The sequence below is a fragment of the Monopterus albus genome, unplaced genomic scaffold (genome assembly GCF_001952655.1).
Source record: "Monopterus albus unplaced genomic scaffold, M_albus_1.0 scaffold279.1, whole genome shotgun sequence".
Lineage (NCBI taxonomy): Eukaryota > Metazoa > Chordata > Actinopteri > Synbranchiformes > Synbranchidae > Monopterus > Monopterus albus.
The window spans coordinates 400,293-413,667 of NW_018128159.1; the positions used below are offsets into that span (position 1 = coordinate 400,293).

At 38.3% G+C, this 13,375-nt stretch overlaps 2 protein-coding genes across 5 annotated transcripts in view; one reads left to right on the forward strand and one right to left on the reverse strand.

Annotated features, from left to right (window-relative positions):
* edem3 (ER degradation enhancer, mannosidase alpha-like 3) overlaps nt 1-5,115 on the reverse strand; it is a 14,657-nt gene extending 9,542 nt beyond the window's left edge. For both annotated transcript variants that reach the window (XM_020622355.1, XM_020622354.1), the window contains exons 1-7: nt 3,628-5,115; nt 3,469-3,514; nt 2,956-3,056; nt 2,768-2,807; nt 2,334-2,446; nt 2,008-2,161; nt 1,099-1,233 (exon numbers count right to left, since the gene is read on the reverse strand). In XM_020622355.1, the coding sequence (XP_020478011.1) occupies nt 1,099-1,233; nt 2,008-2,161; nt 2,334-2,446; nt 2,768-2,807; nt 2,956-3,056; nt 3,469-3,514; nt 3,628-3,716 (678 nt within the window). In that variant the 5' untranslated portion in view covers nt 3,717-5,115. The remainder of the gene's footprint in view (nt 1-1,098; nt 1,234-2,007; nt 2,162-2,333; nt 2,447-2,767; nt 2,808-2,955; nt 3,057-3,468; nt 3,515-3,627) is intronic.
* An 86-nt stretch (nt 5,116-5,201) lies between these two features.
* On the forward strand, nt 5,202-11,977 carry npl (N-acetylneuraminate pyruvate lyase (dihydrodipicolinate synthase)). Of its 3 annotated transcripts, none has more exons than XM_020622356.1 (12): nt 5,202-5,473; nt 6,339-6,424; nt 6,671-6,744; nt 7,688-7,775; nt 7,893-7,950; nt 9,524-9,599; nt 9,790-9,882; nt 9,991-10,136; nt 10,265-10,311; nt 10,418-10,502; nt 10,598-10,637; nt 10,760-11,977. In XM_020622356.1, the coding sequence occupies exons 2-12, from the start codon at nt 6,354-6,356 to the stop codon at nt 10,903-10,905; spliced, it is 924 nt and encodes a 307-aa protein (XP_020478012.1). In that variant the 5' UTR covers nt 5,202-5,473; nt 6,339-6,353; the 3' UTR covers nt 10,906-11,977. The 3 variants fall into 3 exon arrangements, with proteins under 3 accessions (XP_020478012.1, XP_020478013.1, XP_020478014.1); XM_020622357.1 differs by having other exon boundaries at nt 5,456-5,542; XM_020622358.1 differs by lacking the exon at nt 5,202-5,473 and adding an exon at nt 6,076-6,149.
* The last annotated feature ends 1,398 nt before the right edge of the window (nt 11,978-13,375 follow it).

Here is a 13,375-nt window from a genome sequence, read left to right on the forward strand (position 1 = left end):
CAGTCTACCATTGCCAGAAAATGAATCAGTCCCAGGCTCTAATACTGTAGAAAAGTAAAAATATGAAACCATTTCACAATTATTTGACTACTCTGCAATATTTTACTGTAATACTGTGGGTAGAGGGTCCCAACAGTTCACTATATCCAGTTGAATACGTACAAAGACAAAACGGAAACATTTTTACACATTTACAAATTTCTTGATCAAGCTTATTTTACCGTATTTCAATTTGCCATTAAGAGGTTTTTATTGCTAAATAACTGTCACAATCGGAAAGCCACAACTGATCACACTGTCTCACAGTCACACAACTGACATGACTTACTGGGGCTCTTGAATAGGACAGAGGCAGTGTTAATGTTAGTAGTAATAGCTGATGGCTTTCTTACTTTTTAACACTGGCGACAGATAAATACAGAAGGGTGACAAATGAAAAAAAAAACCCAACATAAAGTGCCGTATTAAGGTGTTGGGTCTTCAGAACAGCTTCAGTGCATCTTGGCATTGATTCTCCAAGTCTCTGAACTCTAATGGAGGGATGATCTCCATTCTTCCCTCTTTTGTGGTTTTGATGATGGTGGTGGAGACGCTGTCTAACACATTGCTCCAAAATCTCCCATAGGTGTTCAACTGGGCTGAGATCTGGTGACTGTGAAGGCCACAGCATATGATTCACATCATTTTCATACTCATCAAACCATTTAGTGACTCTTCATGGCCTATAGATGGGGGTGCTGTCATCCTGGAGGAGAGCACTCATTTATTCAGGGTTTCTGTCACCTGTCTGTATGTCACTGTGTCAGCACAGGAAACATTAAAAGGATTTTTTGTATTAGCAGCTCTGCTTATGAATAATTAGCCATGGTCCAAATATATTATTGAACAGCAACATAAATCTGTTCATGTTGCTCATTAATGTAGAAACCCAAATCATTATCGTTGTTTACAGTACAGTTGTCTTCTGTATCACTGTTGTCACATGCAGTTTTCATTGACAGATGAAAATTAAAAAAAAAACACACACACACTAAAAAATAATTTACAATGTGGAATGTAGGCTTGGGAGGATTTGATAATCTGATGAGAATCTGATACCTCAAACACAGGATCCCCAATAAAGCGACTTAAGGCAGCAAACTCCAGGATGATTGTCCCAGCACACGCAGTACAGGTGTCTGTTTCTGTGCCTGTTCTTGTCTCCGGACCCCTGACACCATATTTCAAGTTTACCTATGAAGGAGAAAAAAAAAAATGAAAAAAGCTTTTGAGAGTCATATTTGACATGCTAGAGATTATATGCTAGAGTCATAATCTGAGAGGATGCTGTGAAACAACAGGTTGTCAAATTGCATCCCTGGACGTGTGTGCCAACTCAAATATTTCTTTTTCTAATATATACATGATCAAATGGTTTATATACATTATTATATTTAGCTGGCCCATCTTTCTTAACTATTATACTGTGAGATACCTTGATAAACTTGTGAATTCATTTTTTCTTCAGTGAAGACAGGCTGTCCAGGCCCACATAAAGCAAAGCAGCCCCAAATCCCAGTGCTCCCTCCATATACTTCACCATTGTAAGGATGTTTTCATCGTGGTATGCAGTGCGCCTTTTATGCCATGCATAGTGTTGCGTGTTCTCCCCAAACATGGTTCCCACTAGCAGATGCTTCTTGTGAAGAGCAAACTCAAAAATGGTGGAGTGTTTTTTAAAAGTTCAGGTAGCTTTAACCCACACCTCTAATCTTGTATTGATTGGACTCTGGGTTTGCTAACTCCTGATTCCAATTAGCATTTGTTGTGGCATTAGCCGAGGGCTTGAATTCTCCAACCTACAGTGTGAATGTTTACATAGTGGATTTGATAGTGACAAGAAAAACACAATGATTTGTGCTTTTTCTTGTCACTACAGTATATATTTGAAAATAAAAATAATGAAATCAGAATAATCTGGGACTACCACCAATAAGACACAAAGGCAGAACTGTGTGTCTGTCTCACCCTGGGGTAAGGCAGGCCACTGCTAGTGTTGAAGGCCGGCAGCAGTCGAAGACCCAGATCTTTGGCCATATGTAGGAGCTCATCCTGATACCACTGCATGTGTTGACCTCTCTCCTTCAGCATCACAGCCATGGAATGCCCGCCTAATAGACCTCTGAAAACACACACAGACACACCAAGAACCATAAATGAAGAATAAAATACAACACAATCCACTGATTTATTGTCTTTTGTCTGTTTAAAATTCCGCCGTGTGTCCTGCTTGTCAGTAAAAAAAAAGGTTTTACTGTAAAATGTGTTACAGCACATTTCATGTTGTGTCTTACCCAAGGACTCGAATGTTGGTTTCAAAGACTGACACTACAATGTCATTGTCCAGCCTCACATCCGACAGGACTCTCCTCACTGCAGCCTCAAACTCTGTTGTCTTATTCAAAAGCTGGCAGTGAGAAACAGCACAAGTCTATAAATATCAGATTTAATTGTAGGCCATTACACAGACTATAAGTGGAATCAAATCCATGACTACTGTTCAGTAAATATTTAATTAAGGCCCCAACATCTCTCTCTACATTCTTCACTATTATAGACACTGAAAATAACAGCTCAAAAAAATCATGGGGTTATTTTCCTATACAGTGTGCATGCTTCATTCATGCTATTTTGTTACTGCCTCCTCTGTGTTCTGTCCTGTTAACATTCGGCTTGACAAAAATGTACTCTAAGACAAATGTCAAAAACACACAAAATCAATACTCACCACAAGAGTATCCAGAGTGTCTATGAGGGTCAAAGAGAACCTAGCAGAGAGACAGAGACAATAACTATTTATCAGGGGTGTTGCTAATGCTAACCCTCTGCCATGAGTAACAAAAGAGCTAGATCAACATTATTACTGCTCAGTTAATACAGTAGATCTCAAACAAACAAAGGCAATATCCTGCTCACTTTCCCAGAGCATCGTCTACATCCCCTCGACTAGGTTCAAGCCCACGTACTCTTCCTCTGCATGTTAGAGGCATCAGCTCATCTGCTGGGTATGCATGGTCCTGGGAAGTACAGATAAACACTCTTTTAACACTTGTACTCTTGCTTGCACTTTTTTAAGATAACCTCAGTCACCTCAAAATACACATGATATGAGTTATGCCAACATGAACGAAGCTTCAAAGGCAGTTGAAATATTTATCATACATGTGGAAACACTCATTATTGTGTTTTGCTGCGCGACTGACAGGCTCCAAAAACATCAAAATGGTGTATTTATTGTTCCATAATTACAATTTGAGAAAAATATGAACTCTTATTTATAACAGACATTCCTTTCACTGCACTAAGTGTATAAGAAATGTCTTTTAAAAACACTCTGTCACCTCATGTGCTGTAAAATAGTCCAGAAACAAATTCAAATATAAGGTAGCAGAACAAAAGTAGAAATTCCTGTTTTGTTGATGTACTTACCATGTAATTCTGATATGCGTGGTCAAACATCTCAACCACTTGGTTCCTTTGGTTACCAGACAGAAGACAGACACCATTACATAACATCTTTTCAGTGGAACCAGTGTTGGTGTCACATTTTGCTTTTAGGGCACTGTGTATTTTTTTTCTCAAACTCACCTCAACCTGAGTTTCTCTTCCTGTGACATTGCCTGTCCAAGGCTGCACAATACTCCAGCCAGCATCAATAAGAAAAGTACAAGCGCCATTATGGTAGGTGGGCAAAGTCACAGTAATATACATACAACTAAAATTTGGCTCTCAGTCAGTCACTGAGCCACTGCCCTTTGCAAACACCTTAAAATTATATAACACCTAAGCCTACACAATCCCATTAACGTTATACCTTTAAAATCATGTTAAAGCACTTTTTGATTTTGCCTACGATGGAACAACTAATCATCAGTAGTTACAGAAAGTATCAAGGAAATATCCCAGTTTGGTGCTCAGTCCTGGCTCCTTCCATTCCATCTGCTTCTTAGCAACATCAAAAACAAGGCTGAATCAATGAAACTCTGTACAATGTGCATTTAAGTTGAGTACCTAAGGCCAAAGCTGCAACCAAACACCTTGTAGGAATGTTATTTTAAGTAACCAGATCTAAGGCTAGAGATATATTACATATTAGCTGCAGCAGCAGCTGTGCAAAGTTGGTCCTGTGAGCCGGTTGGTGTGTCACACCTGTTTACTTTTCCAAGCTGTCACACCGGACCTACTGTGAACAGGATATTTGACAGGTAACGTCTAACGTTACATGTAACCCTAAGCATAAAACAAATCTTCTAACGTTAAGTCAAATGAACCGAGCGATTTAAATATGAAAGCTATAATGTTGTTTTCTAGATGTAATGTTCATGCAGCTGCGATCAAGGTAACTTCTAGCCTTCTCAGCTATCACAATATGCAGACTAACAGTAAACCAAAGCCAGATACACCGGTGATAACACTCCTTGTCATATTTCTGTTTATAATCTAATCGTTTACTTACACCACACAATCTACTGCGAATTAAACCAAAAGTCAAAACAACCTCCTGTTATCACTCTGGCGTTTCAAATGTAAACCTTTTTAGACATAAGTTAATTATATTCCATCCTCTTGACAGTTCTCTATCGTCAGCTTGTCAGACAACCAGCCAAGCACTTCTCGGGTTTTAATTAGCCAGTTAGCCAGCTGTGCTATCTAGCCGGGCTGGTGGCAAAGGACAGGCCAAGAGTACAAGACAAATCCACTAAAATCGTGTCCATTGTAGGGCAGCAGATCTGAGCTGGATATCGCTTTTTTTTCTTCGTTTAAAAAGTATATGATTTTGCCGTACGCTGCTGTTTCTCCAAGTTAGCCTGACTTAAAAACCGGATAACGTTGAAATGAAAACGTCAACAACATCCGCTTCCTGAAAGACAGACGTATTTTGCCCCGGGTTTAGATTTCCAGGCAGCAATTTGTCGAAGGCTGGGAAACAAATCGCTCATCCTTCGCTGGAATGTACAGACACAACTCTAGCCATGACCTCAATTCTACTATTAAGGGTATATAACATACACCTTAGGATAAACACTTGTTTAATGGATTCTAATGACCAAGCCGAAATGATAAGTTTCCTGAAAGTCTAAGTAAGGAAAATAAATATCAAAACGTATTAGTTTACGCCCATTGTCACATGATGCCCTTAGCCTCTCATAAGAGGTCGGAAGAATGAACCTAAAGCATAATGGCGTAACGTTTTACCGCGGTGTATTGTAGGTGAACGGTGTGGATGACGTTATCTGAGCTATTGCTTTAAGCAATATATAAGCAACTGTTATTATCAGTTTCCGTCTCCTCTTGCTGTCTCGGGGAAACTTGAAAAGAATACAACTTTGGCGTTCGTCGTGTGATTCATACACACAGTGGCACGCAACAATTAACACGAACCAACACTTCTTGTAGCGATAGCGTCCCTATCTTTCAACCGCAAAGCACCGCGGTAAGCATTGCGTTATGTCATTGTGTCCATTAGCGTTCAGTAACTTTAGGTACACCAGGGCTTTCATTTGTGAGTAATGCCAAAATGTAATCTTTAATAGCACATTATTATTATTATTATTGTTGATATTGCTTTTCACATAATAAAACACTAAAGTTATAGTAATTACTTAGAGTATTCCCCCATATCTTAAGTGCAACACATTTGCCATTAATACCTAGTTTAACACTGCAGGCCATAGCTTATAGCGTATGAAAAAAATGTGCCCACACAAAGAAACATTTCACCTATTGGGATATCATCATGGATGTATAACGAAGAAGACTTCCATTTTACTTGTTTACTACTTTGTGTAAGCTTGTAGACCTATAAGATTAAATTATCCTGATAACAATTGAACGTAGCGCAAATGTTGTGTGAATTAAAGAATCAACTACAAACAAAATTTAAACTTCTAAATACGATGTTGGAAGCACAATCTACGTGTTTAATGGTGAATTGGATACCGCCTAAGTCACAACTGGATAAAGTCTGTGTTTATTTTTGGGCGTTTCAATCATAAACTACGTTTCCCATGAAGCTTTGCTGTATCACCTGATTTCACATGATGGGCATATGAGCAAAGCGCCGGCTAGTGTCTTAGGAAGCAAGTTAGAAACTAGTAACCTACTGACAGGTAAATTAGAGCTGAATGGAGAGAAGAATTGTATTGTTTTCCGTAACATATTTTAGTTTTTTTTCTTTTGTTAATTTGGTCACTGAGGGAATATTTATGTAGGCTTTTAACAGCAAGATAGTGGGGCGTTAAAAGGTAGATAATTAAATTACGTTTTCTTTCTTTCTCCATGTCTGTTTTCTGTGTCAGGTTATTACATCTGTCATGGCTTTTGCTGCCAACAAAATGTTGACGGGACTTGTTGCAGCTACATTTACTCCGTTGACCACACAAGGGTAAGTAGCCTTTAGAAACAACTTACCTATGTTTGATTTTTCATGTGTGTGGTGTGAGTGTAAGGCATTCACTTCCCCTGTAATGACAGACAGAGAAGAAAAATGAAAAAATTTAAAAGTGAGTTGATGTGCTGCGATATTTGAGAACTGTGGCCTCATTCACTCGCGTAGACCCGGAGTAGCCTTAGTAATCTATTCTTTATGCTAAATGCATAGCTCTATATTTCTCACATTTTCCCATAACAGTGAAATCAACCTAACAGAGATTGGCCGTTACATTGACTACTTGACAGAGAAGCAAAGTATAAATAGCATATTTGGTAAGTTTACAAGTTGATTATTCCTTTGATAATTATCATTGACTGTGTTCTGATATTCCATGGTTGATCTTATTGGTGGTTGTGATGGCTGATGTGCTGTCCTCTGTAAACCGTATTAACCCTCATTTCTGGTATAAAATATATAATGCAGTATAATATGTTGGGTTAGATTACTTTGAAATTTTAAGTTTTTGTACTTCATATAATTTATCTGCAAAAGGGGGGGGGGGAAACATTGTTATGGCACCTTGCTCTGAGATTGACACAGTTTTATCTGATATTTCTGGCCAAAGACGAATATATTTTGCCTCAAGCCCTAATGTCAATCTCTTACACATTAACAACTGACACAGAGAAAAGCTAGATTAGCCTTGATCAGCAAATCTTGTCAGTGTTTTCTGTATGTCCCACATGACTGGTTGTAGTTTCATTTCCTACTTTGTTCAACGAATGATCACTGTTCATGCTAAGCTTCTTCTTGTGCTAATGTTTCATTTCACTACAGGTTCCTGTGAGATCTGTCCCTGTGACCTTACAGCCGATGCTGTTTGTACTGATCTTTGCTTGTTCATCATGTTTTATGTTCTTTCTCATCTCACTGTCATTGTCTGCATCACACATGAAACTGTCTTGTCCTTTCTGGTGGGGGATCCCTCTGTGAATAGGCCCCACCAAAGGCCATTACCTTTTTTCCCCCTCCCTCTCCTTTCCTGAAGGTCTGGTAGTGCCAGATAAGCTAAGCTTTGATGTGTAGGGTAGGTATAGTTAGTCATTTTTCTGTTAGCTGTCTTTTGCTTTTGTGTGTTTCCTTTGTTCATTGTGAAGTATGTATAATGTACTGTTATTAGAGTTGCCTCATTACAATTACAGTAAGATCAGCTTGTTCTTTTTAATCTCATGTGTTTGCATTGTGGAATTAAGACAAGTCTTTACTTTCTTACAGTGAATGGCACCACTGGAGAGAGTGTATCTCTCAGTGTTGCAGAGAGGAAGACCTTGGCAGAGGAGTGGTGTCAGAAAGCCAAGGGAAAGTAAGTCATCACACAGCGTCTTGGTCTGGGTGTTTGTCCATATGTAGAATCCAGGAGAAAAAGAGTTGACAGTTTGTGACATTTCTTTTTTATGCATATGTATGCATGTCTCCACAGAATGGATCAAGTGATTGTGCATGTTGGCTGTATGAGCCTTAAAGATTCCCAAGAACTGGTGAGTTGTTACCTGTGCTGAGAATATTAAACAAAACATACGACTCACGGTGAGGACCCAATCCCAGCTGACACTGGGTGAGAGGTGGGGCACACCCTGGACAAGTCGCCAGTCTCTCATAGGGCTTATATATACATGCAACCCCAAATTATAAAAAGTTAAGACTGTATGTAAAACCACAATTAAAACAGAAAATAGTAATTAGTAAATGAGGAAGATCCTCACTGCCTCATTATAAGCTATCTGAAGCCTCTGTAAGCTTGCTTGTAGTTTGACTAGTGTGCTGTGTACAGTGGTGTACAATATGTTCTGAACAGGGCCATCTTCACTTTATCTGTACACATACCAAACTTGTGCAAGAGAGTGTTTGCTTGTGCATACATCTTGCGACATTGCTTATAAATGTCGTTGTCATCATCTGCCATTTGTTCTGTGGGAAAAAAATGTCCAAGATATTTCATCTTGTTACAGGCAGAGAGATTATTATCAGACAGTTTAAAGACAGGAAATTTCAGACATGTATCCTCTTTGGTGCTGCAGATCAAGACGACAGTCTTACTAGCATTATATTTGATATCATGTTCTTCAGAGCACATAGTAAGGAGCTGTTGTAGTCCAGCACTGCATGGACTAAGAACCGTAAGCTCATCAGCATACATAATATGGTTCACAAGAGTGTTTCCCATGTTACACCTAGTTTTACAGGCTTTCAGCTGCTTGAATAGATCATCAGTATAAAAATTTAAGAGAAATGAGGACAAAATTCCCGCTTGTCTGACACCATTGCTATCCCCAAATGAGGCTGAGATGCTATTGCCCCATTTTACTTGCATAGGCTGGTGGGCATACCAGAAAGCACGCGTTTCTGCAGAGATATGGTCTAACCCACATGCTTTGTTATTTGGCAGCTTATTTATAGCTAGGTACAGTGATCTAATCCCTATTGATTCATTACTCTCAATATTGCCTGACTTATACAGATCACTCTTGATACAGCTGAATAGGTTACTATAGCACTGTCTCTATAACTCAGCAACATTGTCCATTCCAGAAATTCCATTTATGGTCCATGGCAGAGATGCTTTGCAGAAGTTAAGAACTCTTACTTCTTTCCAAAAGTCATTTGCATTGTTGCATAACAGCTTTTTAGCCATAGAATCAGCCCTCATAACTTGCTCATTTTTGCAAATAAAAAAAAAATGGTGTACTTGTATCTGGCATTAATGAGCTTTTTGTACTCAAGCTCAGGCCCTTGTTTTGGCCAGCCTGCTATAGATTTAAAGGCTTCTCGGACCTCAGCATGATACTCTGCTACATACATATTCCAAGCAGGCCTGGTGTTATATTTTTTTGTTTTTATGCTTATAATATGGGTTACTGCCTTTATACAAAGCACTTATAATATCATAATACATGGAGCAGAGATCTCTCCTATGTCCCTCATCCATACAGTCAATATACTGCATGGACTGTAAAGTAGAAGAGAGAACCTGATTGTGGATCCACCACAGCAGTAGCTATACATTGCCCTCGTTTTCATTGTTCTTGGTCACTATGTTCATCTTCCCACCAGGCTCGGCATGCAGCACAGATCGGAGCTAATGGGATAGCAGTCATTGCCCCCTCCTACTTCAAGCCCAGCACTGCAGGTATGAGGTGTTTGTAGTGAGGAAAATAAAGACATTTTTATATATTCAAATGAAAGGTAATTCACAGAGAAGACATGTGCCACCCAACATCCACCTTCACATTTCATTTACTTGTCAAGCTTCTTTGGAAACCGAAATGATTTTTATATTGTAAATGTTCCACATTTCTTTTCTTCTCACCCTTCTGCAGATGCATTGAGAACATTCCTCCATCATGTGTCTTCAGTGGCTCCAGCTCTGCCTTTCTATTATTATCATATTCCAGCTCTTACCGGTGTTGATGGTCAGTGTTGTAAATTGCATTGATTTTGCATTTTTTAAACTATGTTGAATAAAACGTTAGTATCTTTACTGAAGTTGTAGTGAATATGTAAATGTTTTTTTTCTTCAGTGCCCCTAAGCGATGTGTTGGAAAATATTGAGGAGCTTATTCCCTCCTTCAGAGGAGTGAAGTTCACTGGGTGTGACCTGACTGAGTTTGGCCAGTGTGTCAGCCACAGTCGGCCTCACTGGTCAGTCCTCTATGGCATTGACGAGGTAACTATTCTCTCCCCCCCTCCATTTGCTTTGTGCTATAGTTGCTTAAACTGTGAGATAACATTTTGTGACTCTAACCCTGTCCATAAATGCAGCATAAAACAAACTTTCTTTCCTTTTTTTCGCAGCAACTTCTAGCAGGTCTGGCTATGGGAGCCCACGGAGCAGTTGGGAGGTCAGTGTGTGATCCTGCATGCAATTTATGCATAATGTTTTGTTTCTTTTAGTTTTTTCTGCCAAACCGTTTTTGACATATAAAATGTTAATTTCTTGTCCCACAGCACATATAACTATTTGGGAAGTCATGTCCACAAGCTTATGTCAGCATTTGAGAAAGGTGACCTTATCAAAGCCAGGGCCATCCAGGTACTGTCCACTACTCCGCTGTTGTTCCTGACTTGCTTTCTGATAGTTTGCATCAGTTTTGGTCACTGACCTCTTTGTCTAATTTTTCTGAGCAGTTCAAGATTCAAGAGCTTCTCAGTTATGCCAAGAAACTTGGTGAGTAATGGTTGTATATTAATATATTTTTCTTTTACCAAATTGTACATAGTATAAGATAAATGCTCTTGTACTAAAGTAGCCCCCCTCTACTTTTCAACCTGCTTTATTGCTATTAACAGGCTTTGATCTAGGAGTGAACAAGCAGCTGATGAATGACGTGTCTGGCTTGTGTCTGGGGCCCCCTCGATCCCCTTTGATGCCATGTCCTCATGCACGTGCTCTGTCCATCAAACAGAAATATCAGAGCCTTTTTCCTGAAAACTGATTTGTTTGTACTGGATGGCTGAACCTTGCAAGTCTTTGTCATTTTACTCTGTAGAGAGCACCTCATTCCTGTTACACTGACTGATGATCCAGTTACTTTAATATGCTATATTGCTAAGTCGCAATTCATGCTATGCACCAAACCTTACTGTGTTACATTTGAACTTTTTCAACTCTAAACAATACAGTTCCATTTCAGCTACCTTCTGCAAACAGTTTTCTGCAAACGGTGCAAAATATGGTTTATTTGCAAAGTCAATCCAAAATCACTTTGAATATTACAGTAATTTTAACATTTTTCCCAATGTTTCATCTTACGCCTTCATCAGGGGTCAAATATGATAGAATACTTTACAGCACTGTATATACATGTATACAAAGTGTTTCAGGTTTACCTGCACCGATGAAAAATTGGTCTGGTTGAGGTGTTTTCTCCCGTTTAAATGTCCTGGACCTAACTATAAATTCTACAGTAGCAACACATGATGCAAAAGGCAACCTGATCTTTTCATGAGTATTCTCTATGGACATATTTTCAAGAGTTAAACTTTCTCTCTGCTGTGGAAATTTTTAATATTCTAATACATATATTAGTTTAGACATTTTATCATTTAATAAAGTAACTTACATTGCCCAAGGAAGTCCAGCATTTTTTTTTTACTACATTTAGGAAAGTGAGGCCTGAACTCATGTCTGAATCTCATTTTAGGAATTTGAGCTCTCAGGGCCTTATTTTTTTAAGTCTTGTATCAACATTAAAAGCAATTAAAATGATCACAGTGGCCTACTTTAAAAAGGAATGACTTCACTACTGCATTGTCAGAGTCAAAATTTCAACTTTTTGTTGTTGTTGATTTTCCACTGAAGATTGCCTACCTTGCACTGACATTGACAGAAGGGGCATTAATACATGAAATCATGTTGTGCCTAACACTGCAAACGGGATGAATTAAACACAAGAGGTTACAAGGGAGCATACAATTATTGAATGCATACTTTCAGGGTGGTATTGTAATTTTTTTTCTTTGCAGTTTTACCAATTGTCAGGCATTTCTTACTAATAAATCTGTTAATCCATCTGTTGGTTTGCATTCATTGTCTCATTCTTACACTGTTCTTCAGAAGTTTCAAAATCACACAGACATATCTCCAAGACCTGCACAAACATGTGGTGGTGTGTGCGTGTATGTTTGATGAACGAGACAGCACGTGCTTTGTCCATTGCCAGTGAGTGTGTCCCATGGTTGTGTTGTCTCTTATTTTTTACTTGCCTCTGGATTTTTGTATTGATCAACATTTCCTTTTGAAAGCAGGGAAACACTACAGAAGATTGCAGTTTGGATTGCAAGTTATTAAATTAAATGTCATCATGAATGATTTGCTCCAACTGGTAATTAATTTAAATTGTAGTTTTTCCACTGTTAACATTTAGGTAAGTAGCCCAAGTAGTCATTGCCTTCATAGTTTGTGTTGATTGTAAAATTTAGGCCAGAGTAGTTGAAGAGTGGCAGCTAAGAGTGCCTTGTTTAAACTTTATTTGGAAGCAGCAATTTGTGGTGCTTTTTATTTTGCACTAAGCTATATTAGGAAATCTTTTAATATTTATTCCCTTCATTTATATGGATTGAGTGGACCAACAATGGAGAGGTGTAAAACAGTTTCAGCAAAAGGTGAACAATATAACCTTTATGAAGAATTAACTGCAGGTCTGTTGTATTAGACTGCAGTAGTTTTAGATACTGTAGGTGTACCCAATAAATTGGCAGTGCATGTTTTCATTTTAAAAATGTTGACAAATCTGGTAATGGGATATTATTATAAACTAATCGTTTTAATTTTGTATGTTCAAATTGATGCTTGACCTTGAAAACGTGGTTAAATAAAAAATAATGATCTGTAATCTAGATCCACCTTTGTTGTTTTTCAACTCTATTTAGTCTATCATCAGTTGGTTAGTTGATCAATCCTAATTTAATTTTTAAAACAACCAATAGCTAAGTCTATATACTGTAAATTTTACATCATTTTACATTGTAATCTATGACAATGACAGCATTAGAGAAATACAAAACTCAGTACTCTCTTATATTGACTCTTTATGTATACCAATAAGGTGTAACAATAGTAATGCAAAAACATACAATCTGTGCCAGGTGAGTCCATTAAGTCCGCTGGGGTTTATTCACTGATGCTAAAGAAATGAAATTATGCCTTAGCCTTTTGTTCTTTGCATCTTTAATTAGGGCGACACACTGCCTGAGTTCACCAATAAGATGATTAAAGTAGAGTTTGGAGCCTACCCACTTGGACTTGTGAATGTGGGTTGCTATAGAATTTCGCAGGACATATTCGCTTCCAACTAACCACAAGATTCAACATACGTACATCAATTTGCACAATAATTGTCATTTTCCTCAAAAACACTGCATATCTGTCCAAAATAAATAACAGTAAACAGTAAAAAAACAAGC